General features: G+C 43.1%; 1 protein-coding gene across 1 annotated transcript in view; it reads left to right on the top strand.

Annotated features, from left to right (window-relative positions):
• TIMD4 (T cell immunoglobulin and mucin domain containing 4) overlaps positions 1–26,773 on the top strand; it is a 36,766-nt gene that overhangs the window by 6,803 nt on the left and 3,190 nt on the right. The window contains exons 3-8 of the mRNA XM_089909615.1: positions 1,949–2,215; positions 3,731–3,818; positions 5,129–5,199; positions 23,078–23,124; positions 24,598–24,691; positions 26,069–26,108. Of these exons, the coding sequence (XP_089765741.1) occupies positions 1,949–2,215; positions 3,731–3,818; positions 5,129–5,199; positions 23,078–23,124; positions 24,598–24,691; positions 26,069–26,108 (607 nt within the window). The remainder of the gene's footprint in view (positions 1–1,948; positions 2,216–3,730; positions 3,819–5,128; positions 5,200–23,077; positions 23,125–24,597; positions 24,692–26,068; positions 26,109–26,773) is intronic.

Here is a 26,773-nt window from a genome sequence, read left to right as displayed (position 1 = left end):
GAAGAGGGCAGCTGCTTCTTCTCTAGGGAATTGCAGAAATTGGGCCCAGTGCTTTCAGATCTCCCACTTATCATGTGAAGTATATTGAATTTTGCATGTTGGCAAAGATTTCACAATTTAAAAAAATATTGGATGAATGAGATAAAATGTGTTGTTCATGGATCAGCTTCAGCCCATAAGCCCAACTTCCAGCAGAGGGGAAAGGGCAGGGGATTTGCAGATAGTCATAGCAGTTTTCAGGTGATCTTTCCTTCCGTTACCATCAGTTGCTTTCGATGAAATTTGAAATATGGTGGAACTCGTAACGATTTGAGCTGCATGGAGTACAGCCTATGGTTGAATTATGTGAACAATAACCACTGTTCCTGCTGTTCTGGAATGGAGCCTCTCAAATTCAGCTCTGTGTTCAGCCTGCACCGAGGACTGAGGATTCTTGGGCTCTGTTCCTAACTGGACTGGCGTCTTGGAAGGCAGGTTCTAGCTAGCCATGCAAGTAATAAGCTTCTCCGATGACTCTCATGTGCTCTAAAATTGAGAACAACTGATGGGGATGCTTCTAATTAGGGAACTTTCACAAGCATATATGAAAGTATACTTTTAATATACTGAATATATATATCTAGTATATTTTTCTCTCACAGCAACTTTGTGAGATAGAGGTATCATTAGGATTTGTTGAAGTTAAATGATGCCAATCCAAGGCTTTGCTTTTCAAGCCTGATATAACCAGCTCTTACTCTATAAAATATTGGTTGACATCAGCACTCTATGAGGACATTTCTAAGTTCACTTGAAACTAATGATGTCTTTCTGGTCCATTAGAGTTAGTGGAAATTTGGCATATTTAAGAGAGGGTGGTATCTGCAGAATAACTGTTGCTAATGAACTCAGATTCAGATGTTTAGGGGGTGAGTGGTTTGGGCATGAACCAATCTTTAATATCTGAAAGAGACTACATTTTCACCCTATGTTACACTCTTTGGACTCGCTCTTTTTAGATTTTAATTTCTATTGTAGAAAGAACACCTAGCATGAGTTCTACCCTCTTCATGAATTTTCAAGTGTACAATATACTGTTGTTAACTATGGGTACAATGTGTGCAGCAAATTTCTAGAGCTTATTCATCTTGCTTGACTGAAATGTTATGTTTGGGCTCACTTTTGGTGGGATCATTCATTTACTCATTCATGCATGTTTTTGGAACACCTACTATGTACCAGACATTGTGGTAGGTATTAGATTTGTAGCAGAGAACAAAATAAATACCAGCCATTCCCTCGTGGAGCTTACAGTGTACTAGGAGAAACAGACATTCCATAACAATCAACAAATAAATGTGTAGTTAGGAAATGCAACAAATGCTATGAAGGTCAAGTATGAGTGTGCAAAAAACATTGTTATTGTCGAATGCGGATGACCTCCTTGCAGAAGCGTCCTTTTAGCTGAGACATGAGGGTTAAGGAGGAGTCCATCTAAGGAAGAGAGAGTCTAGGAAGCAGTAGGTACAAAGTCCCTCAGATGGGAGGTCACTAATACTGTGGAAGAACTGAAGAAAGGCCAGTGGGCTGGGGAAAACTGAGGAGAATAGAGTGGAGGCCCGAGATGGGAAAGAAAGAGCAGATCAGGTGGGGCCCTGAGGGTGAGGTTGGGGGTTGGGTCTTCATCTTAAGGGCAAGGAGAACCCAGTAAAAAAGTGTAGGTAGGGGACTGACATAATTAGATTTGTCATTTTCAAAGATTACTCTGGCCAGTGTGTGAAGAACAGGTTGGAAAGGCCAGGACTAGAGTTAAGACACCCAGTTTTCATGGGCATTTTAGTGGTCCAGGCTCGTGGGCCGGGTGAGGCAGCAGAAAGGCAGAGAAATGGACGGATGCCGGCTACATCTGTAGTGTTTCTGTCTTCCTCCGTCTCCACTTGGCACCAGACGTATCTTCTATTGGGTACAGGTCCCACGACCACGCGCTCAACAACCACCCATCGCCCAACCACCGCCACCACCACCGCCGTGACAACAACCACAGCTGTGCTTCCAACAACCACAGTCGTGCCTACACCTGACCTGCCAGCCACACCACCGCTTCAGATGAGAACCGCTGCTGCACTCACCACCACGGCAGCCACATGCCCTCTGACAACACGGGAGTCCCTTCGTGAGGAAGACACGATACTTCTGACCCTTGAGCCTTCCACAGAAGGGCCCATCCTCACTGCAGGTGCCTGGTTCAACGGGTCATTCTTTCCCTTCTTCTGGTCAGATGTATCTTGGATCCCTTGGAAGAGGGTTCTCCTGCTGAATGGGGCAGCCCAGCAACTTGCTCTTAGGTCTATGTGTGTGTGTGTCTGTATATGAGTTTGCCAGGGCTGTCATAACAAATTCCACAGACTGGGTGGCTTAAACAACAAAAGTTTACTTTCTCACAATTCCGGAGGCTAGAAGTCTGAGATCAAGGTGTCAGCAGGGTTGGTTTCTTCCAAGGCCTTTCTCCTTGACTTCTAGATGGCCGTCCTCTCCCTGTGTCCTCACATGGTCTTCCTCCTTTGTGTGTTTGTGTTCTAATGTCCTCTTTTTGTAAGAACACCAGTGATATTCTATCAGGGCCCATCCATGTAACATCATTTTTACCTTAATTACCACTTTAAAGGCACTATCTCCAAATACAGTCACATTCCAAGCTACTTGGGCTTAGGGCGTCAATGTATGAATTTTCGAGTAGGGCTGGGGCGGGGGTGGGAGGGGACCACACAATTCATCCCAAAACTGTGTGTGTGTGTATAGTTTCACTAAATTGTTCCTTTTCATTGTTTTATGATTTCCTTTTTTGTTGCTTTTCTTTTTCCTTTGTGCTTTTGAACAGTCAGCATTTTTGGTTCTCCAGTTGACCTCCCAGGAGTCTTGGGGACACTTAGTAAAGAACCAGGAAATGTGAACCTGGGTCAGACACCAGTTCCATCCTGCCGGGGCTTAAGTCCCTACTCAGGCATTAGAGATTGGCTGAGGAAAGGCCTCCAGATGCCTTAAAATATCCCTTGATGAACTGGTTCTACCTTTTCTTTCTTCCTTTCTTTTCTTTCTTTCTTTCTTTCTTTCTTTCTTTCTTTCTCTCTCTCTCTCTCTCTCTCTCTCTCTCTCCCCCTCCCTCCCTCCCTCCCTCCCTCCCTCCCTTCCTTCCTTCCTTCCTTTCTCTCTCTTTCTCTCTCTCTCTAGCTCCCTCCCTCCTTTCCTTCCTTCCTTCATCCTGAATCCTTCTTGATCCTACATCTTGGAACTCTCACTGAATTACTAGCTCCACTAATTATGGGGGCTTATCAAAGCTCCCACCACGTTTCAACCTCTGATTCTGAGGTAAGAATATTAGAAAAGAATCATGAGATAGCTTGAAAGCTTAGGCGTTTCAGCTGCCTCAATAAGGCCTGGATTAATTTAAACAACTTTACAGTATCGAATTGGCTAATTCCATTATACTCTGTGTAGTCGCCTAAGGTCCATGAACCCTAAGCCAATTTTTATATGTAATTTTTTATTCCTTTGGTCTTTAAAATAATCATCTTAGAATACTACGTTTGCAGTTTTTCCCCTAGATTCTAAAAATTACTTACAATCCTTGGAAGAAAAACTGGAATAAACATAGAAAAGTACAAAGACAACTATAAAAATAGCCCCAAATCCCACCACTCAGCACAAACACCTATTTTTAGCTGCCTTTTACCAAACGTTTTTTCTCTTCCAGACTCAGAAACTGTCCTTCTCCCTAGGACCTCTCAGAGAAGCACTGAGGCGACTTCTGCAGACACTGCCTTACTCACATCCAAAGGTATGTGGCCGGGGTTCTCTCTTTTTCTTTCCTCACCGCTTAGCCTGAGGGAAACACTGAATAGTGTGTCACCAAGTCAGATGACTAGAGATGACTGTTGGGTCCTGTGTGCCATGAAGTCCACCTGGGACAAATTGGTATCAATACCGCATTTGTGGCTCATCCCTCCCTATGGATTTGAGAGTGTGAGAGAGACCCATTGACCTTGATTTGTTTGTGCAGTTCTCCACGGTAGCACACCTCTAGAATATCTGCCTTTCCGCTCTAGGCTGGGTGGCACTCGGCTATCTCATCCCCCAGCTCCAAGCATACTGGTCTCCTGTGTTGAAACCCCGGAGGGTGTACTCGCTTGACTCCTTGGCTGTTTATAGTGGAGGGAGAGTTCTTTCATTCATTTGTCCTTTCATCCATCCAGCCAGACTTCTTTAGGTACTTACTAGTGCCCAGGGGCAGAGAACACCCTGAAAATAATTCACAGCCTTGCAGCTGCTAGAGGGGCCTACCTGGGCTTGGTTATCAGTTGTACTGCTTTCCCCTGGGGGTCTCTGCCCTCCATTGTGTAACTTCATGCATATAAAATTTGGATGAGTGCCTGGCCTGTTAGTAAGCGTGCAAAAGGTAGCTGTTACCTTAGTGGAGTTTATAATCAAGCAGAGGAAAACAGACATCTATGAGGTAAATAAATCAACGCTTGTGATAATAGAGTATAGGGGGGCCGTAAAATAGAGTGGTTCATGTGTGCGTTCTGGTGTCACACTGCCTGGGTACAAATCGTGCCTCTTCTCTGCTGTGTGACTTTGGGAATGTTCCTTAATCTCTCTGGGCCTTGGCTTCCTAACTGGTCAAATGGGAATAATGAAGCACTTACCCTGCGTCTCTTTCTGAGGATTAAGTGAGAGAATGCAGGTAGATGACTTAGAACAGCGTCTGGAATGTACTAAATGCTCAGTAAACATTAGCCCTTTTTTTTTTTTTTTTTCTTGCGGTACGCGGGCCTCTCACTGTTGTGGCCCCTCTCGCTGCGGAGCACAGGCTCCGGACGCACAGGCTCAGCGGCCGTGGCTCACGGGCCCAGCCGCTCCGCGGCACGTGGGACCTTCCCGGACCGGGGCACGAACCCGTGCCCACTGCATCGGCAGGCGGACTCTCAACCCCTGCGCCACCAGGGAAGCCCCAGCCCTTTTTTTTAATGACAGAAGTCAGTTTAGGGGGAGAGTGCCCCCCCACCCCACCACCTCCCCACAAAATAGGAAGACAGGCATCTACCTAAGTTTGTTTTCTCCATTCCTTTGTATATTTTCCAGGGTCTAAAAGTTGGGCTCTCCAGTCAACACGCCAGGCATTGATGCGGGAAGCGAGTGACTCGGTGGTTTCTCAGCCAAGAGGTAGGGGAGTTGTTCTCCTGTGAGTGGTTTGCCTTTGGACTTGGGAACAATCTGTCATCTGCCTGCTTGTCTTGGAATTCTGCTCTTTTGATTGCACTGTCGTCACATCCTACATCCTCCCGCCAGCTGGGATGAAAGTGAAATTTGCTAAAAGCATCAGTGTTGGCTCCATCCCTTCTCTGCCTCATTTCTGAAAACCCTCTGTTGGGATCTGAAGCTAGGAATGCTAGTAGGAAAAGCAACCATTCATCTTTCAAAACATTACTAATTTATTTTAAATTATGCAAATTGTACACCAGTGTAGTTTTGTTAGGGATACATTTTTTTTAAAGCTATTTATTTATTTATTTTTATTTATTATTTGGTTGCTCTGGGTCTTAGGTGCAGCGGGTATACTCCTTAGTTGCAGCTCACCGGCTCCTTAGTTGCGGCATGCATGTAGGATCTAGTTCCCTGACCAGGGATGGAACCCGGGCTCTCTGCATTGGGACCGTGGAGTCTTAACCACTGTGCCACCAGGGAAGTCCCTAGGGATACATTGTTTTGTAATATCACTGATATTAGTTGAAGATGATCATTCTTCAGATCTTTTTCTATTCCCTTATGAGTGGGTATAGATATAGAAATATACAGTTGTGTTTTGTGTGTGGATTTAAAAAAAATGTAGTCATATTGTGTGCAGCCTTCTGCATTTTTATTCACCTAACATTATACATTGGACCACTTTCTTTTTTGGTCCATGTTGATCTCCATCACTGTGTTAAATTGCTGTATAGTATTTTCTACTATGGGTACTTATAGTACCCATTCCACATTGAGGGGCACTAAGGTTGTTCCAAAGCATCACATCATAAATATTCTGCAGTGAGGATCCTTATAGGTGTCTCCTTAGTGTTCATGCAAGCGTTTCTTTAGCTAGGGTGGTGACCAAGAAGGAGAAATGCTAGGTTCAAAGAAATGTGTGCTTTTATTTTTTTTTAATTTATTTATATTTTATTTTTGGCTACGTTGGGTCTTCATTGCTGCACACGAGCTTTCTCTAGTTGCGGTGAGCAGGGGCTACTCTTTGTAGCGGTGTGCAGGCTTCTCATTGCGGTGGCTACTCTGGTTGCAGAGCACAGGCTCTAGGCACGCAGGCTTCAGTAGTTGTGGCACGTGGGCTCAGTAGCTGTGGCTCGCGGGCTCTAGAGTGCAGGCTCAGTAGTTGTGGCATACGGGCTTATTTGCTCTGCGGCATGTGGGATCTTCCCAGACCGAGGCTTGAACCTGTATCCCCTGCATTGGCAGGTGGATTCTTAACCACTGCGCCACCAGGGAACTCTGAAATGTGTGCTTCTAAATTTTATAGCTATTACAAAATTGTCCTCTGGAAAGGCTGTGCTAATTTATCTTCCCACCCACAGAGTATCTGCTTTCCCATATCCTCCCCACACTCAATATAACCATTTGTTTAATTTTTTTCAATCTCCTGAGAAGAAAATGTCATCTCATTCTTCTGTTGTTCTGATTAACAGAGAGTTGGAGTGTCTTTCTCTATGTTTATTAGCCAGAAAACAGCCATCCTTTAACTCTGTGAAGGAGGCAATGTAGCATCACTGACAAAGGCTCGGAAGATGGAATTGGAGGGTCCAGACAAGAGTGAGCGGAAAGGAGATAGGTTTTGAAGGAAGACTCTAAATCAAGAGAAATGCAAGGGCGATCTCATGTTGAAAAGCTTTGGCATGCACTAACTCACACAGTGGGAGGACGGGAAACCTGGACTGGTTGTTGATAACAAGGTGCCAGTGATCCAAACCTTCTTTGTCCGTGGGATGTGGTAGGGTGGGGGCCTATTTTCTGGCAGAAGAGAAGGTAGCAACTAGAAAAGTGACAAAGGATGGTCAACGAGTTTGCAAAATGTTTCATTTATTCCACTTAAATCTTGGACTATTTTACACTGAATTGCAAGGGAACAGAAGGTCATCTGATGTTTTACTATCTTTTATAATATCCCTGATAATTTCATTTCACTGCTGCTTGATAAACCCTGGGAGAGAAAACACTTGTGCCCATACCCGTAGGCGGTACTACTGAAGAGGAGCTGGTTATAGGAAGGTCTGTCAGTCTCTGTGTAACATCTGTTCGTTGTGGAAGAAGCCAGGGTTTATTGAGCACATATCATGTGCCGGCATGGGGTCAACTATTCTCCTGGGCCACTTAATTCAATCCCTCTTACCAGATGCTCCAATCTCTATTTGTCATAGCTTTTTCAAGCCCACACAGCTGTTGGGTGCCAGATCCAGGAAGTCTAGCTCTGATTCCATACTCTTAGGTATTAGTTTATTTTGCCTTACCTTCCAGTCTGAAATAAAATATCATGTTCTTGTCATTTAACATCCTTTTTTCCATCGGTTTTTGTAATGAAACATTTATAATACATACTGAGGATTTAGCTAGGTGTTAGGTGCTGTATAAGGGTTTTAACTTATATTGTTTTATTTAAATCTAACAATGACCTTCTAGCCAGGTATAGGTATTATCCCCATTTTACAGATAAAGAAATGGAGGGTCAGGGAGTTTATTATAGAAGCTAACACCTACTGAGGTCTGTCTTTGTTTCAACGCTCTGCATTTTACATGCATTACCTCATTTGACTTTTCACAAAATCCTATGAGATAGATACCATTATCACCTCCATTTTAGAGCCCATGAATGTTATATATCTTGTCTGGTAGATGATGGACCTGGACTTAACCCTTCTGTGCTCAACTCTGATGCCATTCTGACCCCATGGTAGGCTGCCCCCGCCCCATCTACTCTCTGGAAGCACTTAGAGAATAAAACTACTTCTTCATTTGCATAAAAATGCTTTCAACCCATTTCAGAGAACCTACATGCTTCTGTGGGCTTTTTCTTACCTTGGCTAAATATTCCCAATTCCTTCCTCATGTCTTCATGTAATTTTTGGATGGCAAGGCTTCCATGGTTGAGGGCTGCTTTAAATTGTTCAAGTGGATATTGCTACAATTATTATTCCCTAAAATTAGCATTACCTGGAATGGCAATTCTTTACTTCCTCTCTTTGGCTGCCTGGAACAGAGTTCAGAGATGTGGAGTGATTTGCCCAAGATCACACAACACAGTAGTGCAGAGAGAGGTGGGATCACACCCAGTTTCCAGGGGTATTATTAAAATGTGTACATGGACTCCTAAATGGAGTTGTCTGTGGATGAACTTGGCAGGGGGACAAGAACCCCCCTGAAATTATAAATATATATAGTTGTGTTTGTATATGTACACACACATTTTCCTGGGGAAAAAAGTATAGAACTTTTATTAGATTCTCCAAGAATTCTGCAAAGCTCCAAATGATTAGGAACCATAATTCAAACAAACAACAATAAAAATTCTCATAGGTTTCTTCCCCCCAGCTAAAGGCAGCCTGTTAGGGGAATACGAACTCTTATGCCTCTAGGTAGCTGGAAACTCAAATCAGTCCCTCTAGCCTGAGGATTAATTTCATTTCTTGCTTGGCCACAGGAATGTGTGAAATGGTCCCAAATTGCTCCATAGTGACCCAACATCTCTATTGGGTAAGGACTCTGAAGCTAAGGTGAGGAGACCCACATCACCATGTCATTTCCTAAATAAAATCGGGTGGCTTGGGATTAAATCCTCTGCAGATTATGCCTCAGCCTCACTTTTAGTGCCTCAATAACATCCGAAATCCTTTTTTTCTAGTCCTTTCTCCTCACATTCTTCTCGGTAGCCTGAGGTGGGGGTTAAAAGACCTCATTTGGGGAATGTGAAGGCTCAGGGTTATATACCAGCTCTAACGTTTTATGCTTTATTTTTTTCTTTTAGAATATCAGGTTCTTGTTCTAGGCTTTTTGAAATCTCAGTTTCCTCAAAATGTACAATGGAGATAATAGTACATGGTTCATAGGGCTGTTAAGTGAGGAAATGCATGAGAAAAATGTCTGGTCCATAATTACTGGCTAGTAAATGACAGTCCTCGTGACAGATTCTGATCCCCTCTGCTCACTGGATCTCTGCTGATCTTCCTACTCACACATCTTCATTCTCTGGCCAGGCTGGCTGGGGAGCAAGAGGCCACATCTACCAGCTCCCAGCTGACTCACTTCCTTCCAAATACAGAGACACTTTTTGTTTTTTCCCCCGATTTCAAAACATATTAAAGAGCTACAGTAATCAAAACAGTATGGCACTGGCACAAAGACAGACATACAGACCAATGAATACAGTAGAGAATAAACCCTCACATACACGGCAGAGACTTTTTAGTTTTATGATTTTTTAACTGCTAATTGCACCAGGAAAACAGCTGATGAGTGGCAAAATTGCAAACTTGGGGAAGTGAAGAAAGCTTTTTAAAAAATCTCATGGCAGTCATTCTCGACTCACTATTAAAATAAATCTGATTCTGAAAGCTTTTCACTGGCTGCTTATTACATGGCTCTATGGAACTATCAGTTATGGGTTTTGTTCCTCTGGTGGACATCTTTAATCTTCTGATGCCTCTCAGTTGTTTTGTCCTTCTCACATCACTCAATCTAGGGAGGCTTCACTCTATAATTTAGGCTCAGAAATCAAGTTTTGCTTGAAAAAGAGCTGTGATCGAGTTTGCCATGCAAGGGCTTCCTGATTTGTATTATTTATTTGATTAGACACCTCCAAGTATGTATCTCCTGCTCTGGTGCCCTCCTCTGCTTTGAAGGTGTTTGGTCTGCAGACATCATCTGAAGAAGCCCTAGTCAGGGTGTCAAATCCTCACCTCCACTCTGTGGCTGCCTAGAAATAGAGTTCAGAGATGTGGAATGACTTTCCTGAGATCACACAGTGAGGCAGAGGGAGAGCTGAGACTCTTACCCAGGTTTCAGAGGTTTGAAATTTGGGCCCACGAACTCCTCGGGAGGTGTTGTCAGTGGAAAACAGATGGGAAATTGAGGCCCAGCAAAGGCCAGTGAGTTGAGAGAGGGCTTGCAGTGATAGGGAGGCTGCTGAGACCAAGGCCAGTTCTCCTGATCCCACGTACAGTTAACCTTTGTCCCAAGACTGGCAGCCACTGTCTCTCAACAGAGCTTCCCTGAGGGCAGATTTTCCTATTTGCTCCTCAAGTATTAGGATTCACTTTTTCTCAGCCCCCAGGTAGATCATTATACTCATCAACAGTATGAAGTCCAAGCTGTGAAATAATTTCAAATTTAATGCCCCCAAATATGCGTGAGGGCTTGGCTGTCAACCCAGGAAAACTGGGGAAAAATGAACATTCCTCTGGCAATAGTCATAATTTCCTTTTCTGAGATTCTTACAGTAGTGTTTTCTCCATCCCAGGGTTGGATGGTGGGGGAGTGGGGATGGGGTGCTTTTAGGAGTTCTTGTTCTCTTACTGTATCTTTCTGTTTTACAAAACCAGCCCAAGCGTCATGGTCCAGAGCAAGCTGGCCTTGCCATGGAATCAAAGGATTCTCAGAGGGAAAAGTGGTTAGAGATGAGATTTTATATCTTTACCTTGGCATTTGGTTTGGATATATGGAAATAGGTCACATGATATTTGGTAAAGGCCTTTCAAATCTGTCATTCATTAAGCATGGCTTCCCTGGGTGCTTCCCTGTGCAGGACCCAGAACATACAAAAATGAGGAAGTCTTGACCTCTGTTCTTAAAGGGGTGGGACAGACAGGCTTGTGTAGAGCAAACAATTATCCAGTGAGCTTGGTTTTGGGATAGAAGTATGAAAAGGTGCCCTGGGGACCCAAAGAAGGGAGAGCAGGATTCTAACTTGGAAAGAAAGGCCAGGATGATTTCACTCAGTGATCCTTGAATTGGTTCTTTATGGATGAGAACATCTCATTGAGCAGAGAAGGGTGAACAGGCAGGGAGAACAGCATGAGCAGAAATAGGGGGACTTATAATAGCACGAAATCTTTGGCGATTGTTTAAGAGTCTAGTTTAATCTAATGGAGACAGGAAGCTAGGAGTGGCCTGGGTTCTTAAAGGACTTGACTGATGGGCTGAAGAATTTAGATTTCGTTCCGGGGTCACACAGGTCCAGTCATGTTTTTGGAGTCGGGAATGGCATTTTCAGCTCTGTTTTGGGAAAAATTGCTCTGGCAAGAGTGTGGAAGATGTATTCGAGGGGAGTAAGGCTGGAGGCAGAGAGCCTCCTGCAGTAACTCAGGCAGGAGGTGAGTGTCTCGACTAGGATAATGACAGCAGCGACAGCAGCGAAGGGACAGAGTCAGAGCCGTTTAGGACTTTGAGCTGAGAGGACTTGGTGACTGGAGTAAGAAGGAAGGATGACTGATTCTCCGCACTTGGGAGATCAGCTTGATGTGATGGATTCACTGGTAAAGGAACCCCAGGAGGAAGAGTGAAATCTATTTGGGCGATCTTGACTTTGAAGTGCCCCTGGGAAATGTCTAACAGGCCGTTGGAAATGTGAGGTTGGGCGGACTTACGGATGCCTCGGTGGGGATTGGGTGTCCATGATTGGCACCTCCTGTGATCAAAGAATCATTACTGTGCTGAATAAGGAGTTGCCCCTATGCCAAAACTTTCATACGTACTATCTCTTGAGGGAGAGTTCAGGCCTATCGATATGATATGACAGTTACTGAGTGCTTATTATAGGACAGGGCTGGGCTCCATGCTTTCAGTGCACTATCTCATCATGAGGCATCGTCCAGATCCGTGAGGAAGATTCTATTATTGCATTCATTGTAAAGGAGAAGAAACAGGTTTGCAGAGGTTAAGACATTTGCCAGAGTTGGAACCCCAGGTCTCTTTACTCTTGAAAATTAGCTCTTAAATACTTGATTCTATTGTCTCATTAACAGAGGGCGTCATTGAAGCTCCTGTGGCATTGTCTGAAGATATTGTGGGAGAGGAAGGGTGGGATGAAGGCAGACACCCCACCTCCTTACAGGAACGGCTCCATTGGGAGAAGGTGTAGTAGAGGCAGAAAAGCTGGCCCAGGCGGCCAGTTAGAGAGACAGCAGAGGTAGGAAGTGGTCCAGGAGACAAAGATTATGGGGTGTGTACTTAAATATGAGGGAATTCTAAATACCGGTCAGATGTGGCATCTAGACAGGTGGCTGTGAACTGTGGCAGGACCGCTAAGCGAACAGGGTGAGCGTTGTGGATGGACACCCTGAAGTCCAACGCTGAGCCATTGTGAGAGAATAAATGCTAGGCGTTCTTTCAAGGAGTTGGAGGGTGAATATTTAGAGGGGAGGCAGGGTAGAGGGAGGAGGCTTGTACTGTTATAGGAGGAGGGGAGGCCATCAAAAATGGGAGAGGAAGGGTTTGGTCTAGAAATGGAGATAGGAGACAGGGGAGTTAGGTTGGCATCAATGAAGGTGGGAGAGCAATCAGATCTCATGCAGACCTCCCAGGGAGGTAGGAGACGACTGGGGAACCAACACCTTGAACTCTGAGATCATCCAGTCTGTCTATGCCAGACCTGGCCATGGTCTGGAACCACAGAGAGCTTAGTCAAAGCGTAGATGGCCCTACTCTATCCAAGACTTGCAGAATGAGGACCTCTGGGGTGGATCCAAGAAACTGAAGCCCAGCCCTAGCCCCAAGAAGGCATTTAGGAATTGCTGGTGTAGTCGACTCTCCTTGTCCTACACGGAAGGAAACTGAAGCACAGAAGCGTGAAAAAATTTCAAAGAGACGAGGAAGTAAGTCCTACGTAGGACTCTCTTCTGCGTCCCAAATCAGAGCTCTTTCCCCTGCGCTGCACTATTTCATTGAAGTCAAAGTTGAGTCCTGTCAGAACTTGACACTTCCTGGGTCCTCAGTTGATCAAGGGCATAAAGAACTTGTAGGAGGAGTTGCCATTCTCAGTGCAAGTTCAGCAGAAGGAACAGAGGAAGGCAGGGGAATGAAGCAAAGCTCATTTTCACTCACAAATGCCGTTGTTAGGAGGAAAGAAATTGGATGCAGTAGATTTCAAAGTCAACATCTTTCGCGAGGCAGTAGCCTGTTTGTTTTATCTTTCATGCCCAGTGCTGTTCGCAGGCTGGAATCAGTTGGTAGGCTGGCAGTCTGGGGATGAAGGAAAAGGACAAAAAGTGGATTCTTATGATGCTTCTCACAATAGTCTTACATCTATCAACCGTACAAATGTTTTTTTTTTTTTCCATTAAAGTTGGGATTGAATCTGTGTAATTCTAGCATCTAACAGCTCACCTTCAGAAAGGTCAACCAAATAAGACGAAAGAAAGTTGCCAGGCTTTAGGAGACGCATGTCCATGGTAAGGTGAACAGAAAGTGAAAGTGAAGTAAGGTACCATCCACTGAAAATAGAACTCGGAGCTGGCCCTAAGATGGGTCCTCACTAACAGTTACCCAGGTGAGCTGGGTGACCGCTCTGCAGACCAAAATGTCCCTCGGACACCAAGTCAGGTGCTGGAGACATCTCCAGTTTCACAGGAGGGTAGGATCAATAGATAAACCTCAATGAGCTCTGTGATGAGGTGAGGTAGCTGTTCTCCCCACTACGAACAAATCAATGAATAAAGGTACCAATGCCCTTTGGCAAGAACCTACCCACACTTGTGGACTATTAACTCCTGTGATGCCCAGAAGCAGAAGAGGGAAACAGAAGTGAAATTTGGAATCAGACATCATTGCTCTACCATTTACTAGCAATCAGCACCAGCTTTGCAGCCTTGGGCAAGACACGAGACCTCTCTGGGCTTCAGCTTCCTCCCCTCTCAATAATTCTGCCCAAGTTTATTTACCTCATAGATTCATTTTGAAGTTCAAATGTGATAATAAATGTGAAAGTACTCTGTGCATTTTTAGCTGCTTCCATTATGCTTAACATTGTCATCAATAATAATAATTTTTAGAATGTCTTTTCAGAAACTGCACCCACCTAGGCAGTGGAGGGCTAGGGTTCCATTCCAACAGGACCACTTCCCACCGTGCCATGAAATAGCATGGTCATGCACCCTCCAGCACTGATCTTTTCAGAGCAAGTGTATGTGAGCTCTTGCCACACTTCCCAAAGGCCATAGAGCCCAGAGGATAAGAGCTTGGGCTCTACGGATAGGTAATCCTGCCTCTGAGGTTTGCTCTCTCCCTTGCTAGCTATGTCACTTGAGCCAGTTGCCTGACATCTCTAGGCCACAGGACTCCCGCTGTGAGATGAGGACAGTAATGGTACCTAGTGCAGAATGCTCTGAGATCAAACATGGAAAACACTTTGCACTGTGCTGGGCATGGAGTAAGTGCTTGGTACATGGTATCCATTTATTATTGTTGTTGTTGATAATCCAGAGGTTCTTTGTGAAATGTGCACCTTGCCCCCTCCCTCAATTAAAACGTAGGGATCGGCTGGTGTGTGCAGAGCAGTGCTAGGCATTGCCCCTCAGAGAGGAGTCCAGTGGGGAAGGATTAGGGATGAGGTCGTGTCTGTGCTTCACCGAGACGCGCAGAGATTGGCACGCGGGAGAAGTAGCCTGAGGTGGTGACTCTGAGCTCTCACAATGATGAGGACATTTGTGCTGCTGGGCATCCTTGGAGGCAGTGGAAGGCTGAGACACAGTTTAGAACTGGGTGACTCTCAAACAATGGTGTTCTGAGTCTCTGGTTTCCTTCTGTTACCTCACCTGTGTAAGACTGCAGTCATCGCATCATTCCTCCCCCTTTATGAACCACTTTGGGTGCCAACACAATTTGCTCTCTGGTTCCTTTCGAAATTAAATGGACCCTACCCAATTTTCTCTTGGAGCTAAGGAACACCTGATTCATGTATGTAATGCTCTCTTGATTGATTGATTGAAGTGCATCGTACTCTTTTTTTTTAAAAAAAACTTTTTTAAAAAATATATGATCCAATTTATTTTTATTTAACTTTATTTATTTATTTATTTTTGGCTGTGTTGGGTCTTCGTTTCTGTGCGTGGGCTTTCTCTAGTTGCAGCGAGCAGGGGCCACTCTTCATCGCGGTGCGCGGGCCTCTCACTGTCACAGCCTCTCTCGTTGCAGAGCACAGGCTCCAGATGCGCAGGCTCAGTGGTTGTGGCTCACGGGCCCGGTTGCTCTGCGGCATGTGGGATCTTCCCAGACCAGGGCTCGAACCCGTGTCCCCTGCATTGGCAGGCAGATTCTTAACCACTGCACCGCCAGGGAAGCCCCATCGTACTCTTTTTGATCGTTCCACATATCAAAAACATGCAGGGGTCTCCAAAATTTAAAGGAAGTATGTGAATTCAGTAAATGCCTGTTTCTATTTTCAAAAGGTATTTTGAAATTCCAGAACTGCGTTAGTGCTGCTAGGTGAGGTCAGGAAGTATGGGTTCTGGTCACTTCCTTTGTTACTTATTACTGTGAAACCTTGAGCAAATGAAACTGTCTCTCTAGATTTAAATTTTTCTCTTGATTAAAAAAAGGGCATCAGAGGAGATAATTTCGAATTCCTTTCAAATCTAAAACATTCAGACTTTTGGATCCTTTTGCTGTTCTTTGGATTTTTAAGACCATACCACAAGTAAGCCACAAGGGGACAGCATAAGCCAACTGCTACCTAGGAAAGGAAAGAAACTTCTCTGAAGGCTTGAAGTTCTGACTTTTGAAATTCTAGGTTGTGTTAAGATTGTATCATTGAATTGACTTATTTCAAAACTAAATTTGTTTTAAAAGTAGAGACCGATGAGTCCCAGTGTCTATGAATTCAGTGATGAGTCAACATATGTAATATGAGTTTTTAAATGTACCCACTGAGAAGATAGTGCTCTTATTTCCAGGTGATTTCTGGCATGAAACCCATTGGTTAGAGAGTTAACGTTTTCAAATAGGATTTTAATATGCTTTTTTTCGTTTCTCTCAGAGAGGTTACCATCATGATTTTTTGAGTCATTCCGAGTTGAGTTGAGTTCAAATTTCCTTTTATTGTCTGTGTTACCCTGGATGAGTGATTTAAACTTTTCAGCCTCAGTTTATACATCTGTAAAATGGGTTTTGTAAGCATTAAAGTGAAATAATTTACACGAAGTGCTCATCACTATGCTAGGCATGTGATAATGCTCAGTAAACTGATTCTGAGAGGGAGGTTCTAGGAGTTTTGAAGCACATTTCTGTTAATGGGCTGGAAACGGGCAATATTCAAAACAGATTCTTAAAAGATTTTCTACCCTAAAAATTCAGTGCCATTCCAGAATTGCACAAAGCACATGGTTTTATTTGAGTAAGAGAATGAGGTCCAGTCTACTCCCTCATCACCCTAGGGTGTGAAGGTCTGAAGGTTTTCAAAATTGTACTCAGATAGAACACATTTAATTCCCTGACTCCATGGGCATTGTTTCTGCATGTAGACTCACTTACCAGTAGTCAGCAAACGTTTTCTGTGAAGGGCCAGATAATACATCTTCAGGCCTTACAAGCTGTGCTGTCTCTGTCATAGCTACTCAACCCTGCCCTAACACTGCAGGAGCAGCCAGAGATAACACACATGCAAATGGTGTCTCTAGGCTTCAATAACACTGTACTGATGGACAATGAAATATAAAGTACCTGCAGTTTTTATGTGTTATGAGTTCTTCTGCTTCTTTTGATTTTTTCCCAACCATTTAAAAATCTAAAAAGGATTCTTGGCTCTGAGGCTGTGCAAAAACAGGCCAAGGCTGGATTTGGCCCCTAGGCTGTCATTTGCAGCCCTTGATCTATACCATCCAGATACTGGATGCGTTCCTTAGAAAGGGCAGATGTGAATTTATTTGGATAGGTTTGTTTTCCTGAGTGTACACTGAACATTGCCCCCTACCCTACTAGATGAGAAGTCCTCTGAAGGGAAAGATGGTGTTTTCATGCCGTACTGTTAACATTTAAACTTTAGTTTTCATGTTATGAAATAAATGGATGCTCTTGTAAAATAAAAAGTTAAAACACTATAAAGTTGAAGTTCCTTGTATTCCAAACATTCCACCCAGCCCCCGCCCCAAATGATTGAGATGAAGAGATAATACTGTAACAGTTTGGGCTATATCCTCTCAGGTCATTTTTTGTTGTTAATAGCATAGTCACATCTATTATTATTTCTCATAAAAATGTTCAAATTGTTTACAAAATCATTCTCTCTATAGTCTTTTAAAACTTGCTTTAAAGTTCATTCAACATTTTTGTTCAACAAGTCTTTACTGCAAAGCTACTACGTGTCATGCATAGATTAGATTGAACTATATGAAATGGCTGATATTTAAACTGATTTTTAAAAACTTTCTATTTTGAAATAATTGTAGACTTCCACAAACTTGCAAAAATAGTACAGAGAGAGCTACACATTCCTCCAGCTTCCCTCAGTGACAACATCTTACACTATTACCGTACATTATCAAAATGAAGAAATTTACATCAGTACAATACAATTAACTAGACTACAAATTCTACTTGGATTTCACCAGTTTTTATATGCACTCATTATATATTAAAAAAAAACGTTTTTGACCTTTAAAAATGACTAATATATATATCCTGTTACATCATCATACCTCAGTACTCTTAGATCATAGGAGGTGCCTTTTTCTAATAGCACCACAAAACCCTTCTTTGGCTGTGGGTGAATGAGTTTCTAACAGCTATCTTCAAAGTTTCACTTAGAATGTCACTGTGGCCTTGCTTCAGAGAAATGACACACCCTTAACAGTTTGCCCTCGACTAAGTCATCCTGCAGAGTTTTCAGTAATTAGCACATGATACACGGAATATTTTAGTTAAAGTTTTCACATTTGAGAAAATTAGACATCATACAAAAGTATTAATAAAAAAAATTGAATTGCCTACAATATTTCCACTCAAAGTCAGGTGTATTTAGCCTGGATTTCTTTTTAGTTTTCTTTGGGGAACAAGAGGTATGCATGTGTTTGTATATATATTTTGAAGTATTTACATGTTCATTCCCTACACTAAGTATAGCTTTATATCCTTAAAAAAATTACTATGTAATGATAATTTTCTCAGGTCCTTCAAATACTTTGTAAAAAGTTTTCCAGAGATATAAAGGTTAAAAAAGACATAGGAGATCAGCTGGTGAAATAGCAGCATTTTCAGATGAATAAATTGTGGCTCAGAGAGAGGAAATGTCTTGCCCAGGGTCACAGAGCCAGGAAGTCTGGGGGAAATACTTAGTGGTGGTAAAGCATGAGGGAGGCCGACTGGCAGCCTCACTGTGCTCTGAGGTCTGGGGTTAATTTTTTACAGAAATTCCATTTTTCAGAGTACCCATGTATACCCAGAACTCAAGAGCCTAAAATTAAACCAGCAAGCCAATTTACTAATTTACAGTGTGAACTCTAACTGCTAAGGTGTCCCTATTTTGGTTTTTTTTTTTTTTAATGTAAATACATTCTCACCTTGTAGGAAAATCTGATATTCATCAGAAGCATGGGTGAGTACGTGGACCTGGGAAAAGCATGGTTAATCTTAAGATTCTTTTGTTGTTGTTCTTGCAATTTAACTAATTTTTTAAAGATAGATACTACACCTGCATGACAAAACTACAAAGCGTACAAAAAACTTTTAAATAGAAAGTCAATCTGCCTTTCATCCTATGTGCCCATCCCCAGAGCCACTGTTGTCTTGGAGGCTAGTGTCTCTGTGTTAGTTTTCTGTTGCTGTTATTACAAATTACCTGAATGGTAGTGTCTTAAAATAGCACAGATTAATCTTATAGTTCTGGAGGTCAGAAGTCCTAAAATCAAGGGGTTGGTGGGGCTGTATTCCTTCCGAATTGTCTGGGGGGGAATCAATTTCCTTGCCTTTTCCAGCGTTTCCGTGTCACTTGCTTTCTTTGGTTTTCAGCCCATTACCTCCATCTTTAAGTCAGCAATATAAGATCTTCAAATCTCTCTTTCTCTCTGGCCTCTTCTTCCATCCTCACCTATCCCAGCTTTGACATTTTGGCCTCCCTCTTATAAGGATCCTTGTGATTGCATTGGGCCCACTGGGTAATGCAGGATAATCTTCCCATCTCAAGAGCCTTCTCTTGATCACATTGCAAAGTCTCTTTTGCCATACATATACATATCACAAATTCTGAAGATTAGACACAGATACCTTTGGGTTTCTTTAATTTGTCTACCATAGCCTCCAAGTGACTCATTCTTCCTCTCTTGACCAGGCTAAAAATGTATTATTAGTGGTAAAACGCTTATTGGTAATTTGTTCAAATACACCTCCATACTAACATGTACATGTTGGAATATATCCCTCCCGAATAAATGTTGCAAGGATTCAGTTTAATTAAATGTAAACAGAAGCTCTCGTTTTCCCCACTCCCAGTGGATGGCCTTGCACAGTCAAGGTGAGCACTGAGCCCTCTCTGGAGACCACGGCTCTGGACCATCACTTTTCTAGATTCAATGCAAATCATTATACCCATTTAGTCATCTTATGTGTGCTCAGCACCCATTTCCTTTTTCTTTCTTAGGCTGGTTTCCTCCATGGAAGGCCACTCTCATTCTTCATATGTCAATTTCCTTTAATACCTATATCTGTTTCCCAGGGCTGCAGTAACAATTATCACAAACAAGGTGGCTTAAAACAACAGAAAGTTATTCTCTCACAGTTCTGGAGGCTAGCAGTCTGAAATCCAGGTATCAGCACAGCCTTACTCTCTCTCTGAAGGCTCTAGAGGAGAATATTTCCTTGCCTCTTCCAGCTTCTGGTGCTGCAGGGATTCCTTGATTTATGGCAGCATCACTCTCATCTCTGCCTGCGTGTTCACATGACCTCTGTGTGTGGCTCTGTGTGTCCTCTTCTCTTCCTGTAAAGGTAACGGCCATTGGATTTAGGGCCTGTCCTAAATCTAGGATGATTTCATCTTAAGATCCTTAACTAATTACATCTGTAAAGACCCTATTTCTAAATAAGGTTGCAATCTGAGGTTCTACTTGGACATGATTTGCGGGGGGTGGGCATGGGGACGATATTCAACCCACTACAATTCCTCTCTCACAGAATTGCTTTTCTTGCAAGTTCTGGGAGGCTCTGCCTCTGCCTGAACGTGCTCGTGGCAGCGTTCAGGGCCTTGAGAATGTAATGGCCAGCAGAACACAGAGGACACGAAAACCAATAGCCTGGACTTGTCTAACTCCTATCCCCCAGCCGCAGGCATTGCTACTTTTCACAAGGAAGAAAAGCCAACCACCAGTGTGTACTTCTTGTTGCTCTTTGGTGTATAACACTGCAGCCCTATGAGTACTTCCATTTGGGCTTCTGGCATTTTCAGAAGGGAGAAGGAGAAGAAGGAGAAGAAAAAGTCCTGTCTGGTATCACTCAGCAGTGTTTGTGTTTGCAAAATGTGTCTCCCTTTAGACACCTCCAATTTAAAATACAGATTAGCTCTGACAAAAATGACCCAGGCTGGCTTTTCTCTTTGATGGTTTCAATTTCAGGCTTACCCATCACAAATGATTTCAGCAGGATTTTGACAGAACAGGGTAGGAATTTTGAATACTTACATGCAGTTTCCAGCTCTAGGGGATAATAGCTGAGAGAAAAACAACATTAACTAAGTTGTAGGATATGAAAACATGCTGAATATCCCCCTCTGAGTTTTATGCTCCTAGGCATTCAACAAGTCACTTTCCCTGTAGAACGAATAAGCTCTCTTGTACCAAATTATGAACCTTACAAAACCTGTCAGGTTTCTCCTTTTGCCTTGAGTGCAGAGAAGCTTGGGGGAAACAGCGATCAATTTCAATAATTATTACCCTATTTGTTACATTCGGGCCTCCTCTGTGTGTGGCTTTGTGTTCTGCTTCTATGGGAAGGTTTTATTGCACATACGACTTTGCATCCCTCCTGGACATTCTCCCCTGCCCTGGCCCCGGGACACTGCTCTCACTTGCTGGCCCCTGCCCTGTTTCTTCTTCCTTCTCCTCCACCTCCTCTCCCTACCTTTTTTTTTTTTTTTTTTTTTTTGCGGTACGTGGGCCTCTCACTGTTGTGGCCTCTCCCGTTGCGGAGCACAGGCTCTGGACGCGCAGGCTCAGCGGCCATGGCTCACAGGCCCAGGCGCTCCGCGGCATGTGGGATCTTCCCGGACCGGGGCCCAAACCCGTGTCCCCTGCATCGGCAGGCGGACTCTCAACAACTACACCACCAGCGAAGCCCCTCCTCTGCCTACCTTTTAAGTGCTAGGATTTCTCAGGATTCCTGCTCCCCTGTTTCTCTGGACATGTAGCCCTTGGGTTTCTTATACACTCTGAGGTTTTTATCTGCTGCCTGGATCCTGATGTCTCCTAAATCAGTATCTCCGGCTCCAACCTTTTCCCGACTTTGATTCAGATTCAAATCAGTCAACTGCTTATTATGCAAATAGTGTTTGCAGTGTCCCTCTGGTAGCTTACACTCAGCGACTCTAAATCTGAGCTCCTTGCCTTTCTCCCACTGCCTTGCTGCTGCTTCTCTTCCCAATCCTAGGGGACAGTTCAGGCAATGGCCCACTTTCTCAAGGAGGAAACTTTGACTCAGCTCTTTCTCACCCCCCATTCAATGTCCGTATCCTCTTGATCTCCCTCCTAAGCATTTCTGGAATCTGTCTCTCTCCCTTCACTTCTAGCTCTGAATTTCAGACCTGGAATCAGGTAGATAGTAATCTCTTGGCTGTTCTCTTATCCTCCTAACTGGATCATAACCTGATTGAAACGTTTCTGTGGTTTCCCACTGCTTACAGAACTAAAGGGAGACTTAGCAGCATGAAACAAAAGGCCTTCCGTGACTGGTTCCTGCCCATCTCCATGCCATCCCCTGCCACCCCCCCACTTCTCATTTTACACCTGCACAGACGCTTGCCGGTTGAACAACGGGAACCATCCTGCTTCATGTTTCCATAGCTTTGCTGATGTTCTACCTAAAATGCCTTTACCATCTTGCTTTGTTGTTACACAACCTTAACTCAGTTCAGGTGTTAACTCATTCAACAAACATTTATTGAGCACCAAGTATGTGTCAGGCAGTGTTGGAGTCCCACTGTTGAGCGGGCACAGAGGGACAGTGTCTTCACGGAGCTTAATTCTGATAGCACTCACTGAACTACCATGGGGCTAAGTGCCTCTCCCTCTGCCCACCCTCCCCGGCGGCCTGTCCATCCTGCATCCTTACCTTTGGCCTGTTAGGCTGAAATAAGCTTCTGCTCTCCCTCCTCTAGTGTACTGTAAATTTCATGAGGGTGGGACCATGCCATATTCATCTCTGCATTCTTGGTGCCCAGAACTGTGCTTAGTACTTGGTAGATTCTCAGTATGGTTCCCTTGTTGAACTCAGCTATCAGTTATAAATCCATGACTCCGTGTCTCAGCTTAAATTTCACATTTTCAAGGATGTGACCCTCTAGAACCGGTCAGCCATCCTTATGATGTACCTCTGACACCTTATACTATTTCTTCCCAGAATATTTTACAATTGCTTTTTTACAACTATTTACATTACTTGTTTAAATTGGGTTTTCTGTACTAAGTTGTAAACTCCATTGAGAAGGTCGATGGTACAGCTAGAATAGTGCATGGCCTATAATAAATGCTTAATAAATATTTGTTAACTGATAGACTGACAGGTTTTCTTGCTGGAGAAAAGTCCTGAATGCATTACTGGGGCTTAAAGAAAATTTAGATTCAATTGCCTCCTGGCCTAATGCCTCACTCTACCCATCTATAAAATGGAGATGCTCCTGTGGGATAATACTGGACAGCAGATGAGCTTTAGATAAAAACATACCAAAACAAATGTGCATAAATAAATTATGCAAAAAAAGGAAAGTTGGGATTGAAAGATTAAACACATCAACTGAAGGGTCTATTTCAGGGTGTTGCATTTTATTCTCCCACAGGAAATATAAACATTATCTTCTTTTTCTCCTTCCCAGCATCTGAGACGCCATTTCTTGTGCAAAATGGATTTGAATCAGAACAGGTAAAAATTTTTGTGAAGTATTTTGAAGTATATAACCTACAGTTTTAAAATCCACAATAAAGTTTTGTGGAAATGGACTGGGAGAGCAGATCTATCTAAGGGAAAAATACACTGCAACTGTTATGAAACAGTGAAGGAATTTGTAGACTTGTACTCTTGGCAGAAATAATGTTGATATCGTTACTTCTATATGTGCAGACGCTTTGAAAAGAAAAAAGAAGTATAAATAAAAACATTGTAATTATTATGTGGTCCCTCTGCTGCCCCAGAATTAGTGACATTCTACAGAATCAACACCTGTCACCAGCGTTCCTCTTATTTTCTGAGCTTATCCTTCATTCATTTGTATTATTGTGAAAGTGATTCACGCTGCTTCATGTAAAACCTTCAGGTAGTATAGACAACATATAAGGGAAACGTGAAGGTCTCATTCATTCTTCCTTCTTCCCCTTCTCTCTCCTCAGAGAGAGATTATTGCCCTGCCTCTGCTGCCTTGTAAGAGAAGGGACAGGAAGCTGAGGGGATGGAGCCTGGCCTGGCCAATGGGAGATGGTGTAGCCCCCAGGGAACTAGATGCTGCCTGCAGAGCGGTGATTCTCAGACTGTTTGGTGTCAGGACCCCTTTATATTCATAAAAATTAAAACTGAGACGTTAAAAACAATATGAATTCATTTAAAAAAGTATAACAAACCCATTACATGTTAACATAAATAATACTTTATGAAAAATAACTACATTTTCCTGAATGAAAAAATATTAGGGAGAAAAGTGGCATTGGTTTACATTTTGCAAGTCTCATTAATGTCTGGCTCATTAGGAGATAGAGGTTCTCGTATCTTGCATATTATGTTATCAGAGCACTGACACCTTCACATCAAATGTCACATAACTGTAACCTCTGGGAAACTTCACTGTACATCTCATGAAAGAATGACAGTAAAAATGGCGAATAATGTGTCCTGAAAATCATTTTGATCTCATGGGGGGGGTCCCCTGGCTACACTTTGAGAACCACCAATGCAGAAAATTTGAAATTGAGTTCCACCTTCTCTTTCATCTTATTGCCTCTAGAAGTCTAAGTCAGCCAGGAAAAGAACTAACACACAGGTGTAGGTAGAGCTGAAAGGATTTAGGCGATGGCCAGTAAAGAGATCTGACAGTGGAGGGCACAGCTTACAGGACAGTTATTTTTTTAATCTTCACACCCCACAACCCAACTGCCTGGTGTTTAAGACTTAGGAAAATTTTAGGGAAGGGTCTGGGTAAAATGTTTCAGATTTTCCACTTTTTTTTTTTTTTTTTAAAGTCTAATTCATAAGGCTGGCTTTGTTTTGATCTTGAGACACATTGGGAAAAGGTGGTGAGCTGCAGTGAAGCTGCCGGTCACTGGATGGTGTGCTAGTGAAGGGAAACTCACAGGAGGATGCTGTTCGGAAATGAGTGACCCAATCGCCTTCCCTGTGTCTCACCAGATAAAAATGACCAACAACTACAACCTGCTCATGATCGTTGCTCCCTCCCTGGGATTTGTGCTGTTGGCATTGCTTCTGGCATATTTCCTTCGAGGTAAGGAGGGCAGGACCAGGTGGGATGAAGCCCTTCAGAGCTTTGGAAACTCCAGGGGGATCTGGGAGTGGATGGATTCTGCTTCCTGCCTGTTTTCCCCATTCCTTAGAGTCCCACTTCTATCCTTGCCCTCATCATCCCCATCAAGGAGGTTAGAGGTAAACTCATTCTCCCCAAGATGCTAAAGGCTTTGAGCATCATGCCCCTGATAGAGTTTACATTTGGGGAAAGAACAGCATTTATTGGACACTTATTCTGTGCCAGTCCTGATGCTATATTCTTGACATATCTAACTCGTTTCATGCTCCTGACTGCCTTAAGTGGGAAGTACTATTCTTATCACTGTCTTGGGGTGGAGGAAACCCTGACCCAGCCTCTTCCTCTGGCTAGGAATGCCCCAGGAAGAGAGCCGTGAATCACCCTGGTCTTCTTATTTGTTCCCTTAAAGTAAAACTTCTTAACCTAGGGTCCACAGATGGACCTCAGGGGACCAGTGAATCCCTTAAAATCGTGTGGAAAAGCACTTGTACATTCATATTTGCATTTTTCGGAGGACAGGGTCCGTAGCTGTCATTAGATTCTTGAGCTGGTCCATGACCTTGTGGCTGCCCTCCCCTGCTTTCAAAAAAAAAAAAAGTTTTAAAACATTGCAAAATGAAATCATGAACCGGGGTTTATAGTTTTCATGCCAAGTATAGGCACGTAGCACCTGGTCCTGTAAAAATGGGGAAAAAATTGTTCTGTTGTCATTAACAGAAACCGGTAGTAAGTGAGGAGCTCTGACTAGTAGTAACCATCTCAGCCTGTTTGAGCAACAACAGGGAAACTCGTGTGTCTCCACATCTATCCCTAGTGAACACTACAAAAGGAAATGTGGAGCTTAGTGGAAGTTTGTCATTAACCTTCATACAAAGGCATGTTACAGTTTGGGAAATTATGGGTACATGTCCTAAGGAAGTGTTTTAAAACCCAAGTGAGTACTTGAATTCAAATAACTCAAGAATAAAGCAGCTTAGGGAATTCCCTGGCCCTCCAGTCGCCCTCCCTTTCACTGCCGGGGCCTGGGTTCAATCCCTGGTCGGGGAACTAAGATTCCTCAAGCCTCATAGCCCGGCCAAAAACAAAAAAACAAAAGAATAAAGCAGCTTAACACCATTGCCCACAATGTTGGAACAACTCTGTGATTGATGAGCAGTAACTAGGGCCCTAAAGAAGCAATCATCTGATCTGGGGAAAGGAGTGGCTTTCTCTACCATATCCAGTTCCTAAGTTCCCACCTTTGGACCACTTCAGCTCTTCATAATGTTGCTCTGTCCCTCCCCCAGCATTTCACATAAGCACATCTACTCTGCTTCTAACCTGGCCTTGTCTTTTCAGGGAAAGTCATGAAAACCAATTGTGTCCAGAAACACACCAGGTAATTCATCTTGCACGACTGACTGTTGTAATGATCGTACAAGCTGTTACAAATGATTAGATACTACTCAGTGGTTTAATGACTTGTGTTTGTATTCGGATTAAATACACGGTTGGAGAGATGTGGCATTAGAGGTGGAAAAGATGTGGGGATTCAGCTCACGTTAACCTCTGTCTTGGTTAACACTGTGATATTTGTCCAAAATGCAAATACAGTGGCAGGTTGCATTAACAGAAGTATGGCATGCAAAAGAATGAAGGTGATATGTCATTCTACCCATTAGTTGTTCCACTCTGGGTGACTCACTTTAAAAGGTCATTGTTAAACTGGAGTTCACTGAGAGGAGAGTTGGCAGTATGGAAAATGAAAAAACATGTATAGTATCATTCCTGGGATTTAATTCCTCTGGCAAATTAGACCATGGGAGCAGTTTTTTGTTTTGTTTTTTAAATAATTTGAAGAGTCTCTGGAAAGGGATTTTGGATATCTGTCCTGTTAAATAGCTTTTTGGTAAAGAAATGAAAAGATTTGGTGTAAACTGTGATGAAGACCTTGCTTTCACTTAATAATTGCATCAATACCACAATATCTATATTAACAGGTAAATATTAACAAGTAGGGAAACTAAAGGTTAGCAAGGTAACTTTTCAAAGTCGTACTTGGAG

This window comes from Delphinapterus leucas, chromosome 3 (assembly GCF_059928025.1).
Source record: "Delphinapterus leucas isolate spDelLeu-1000000601 "Yukka" chromosome 3, BTC_Dleu_Yukka2, whole genome shotgun sequence".
NCBI lineage: Eukaryota > Metazoa > Chordata > Mammalia > Artiodactyla > Monodontidae > Delphinapterus > Delphinapterus leucas.
Note: the sequence above shows the minus strand (reverse complement) of the source record. Positions and strands in the feature narration are given on the sequence as shown.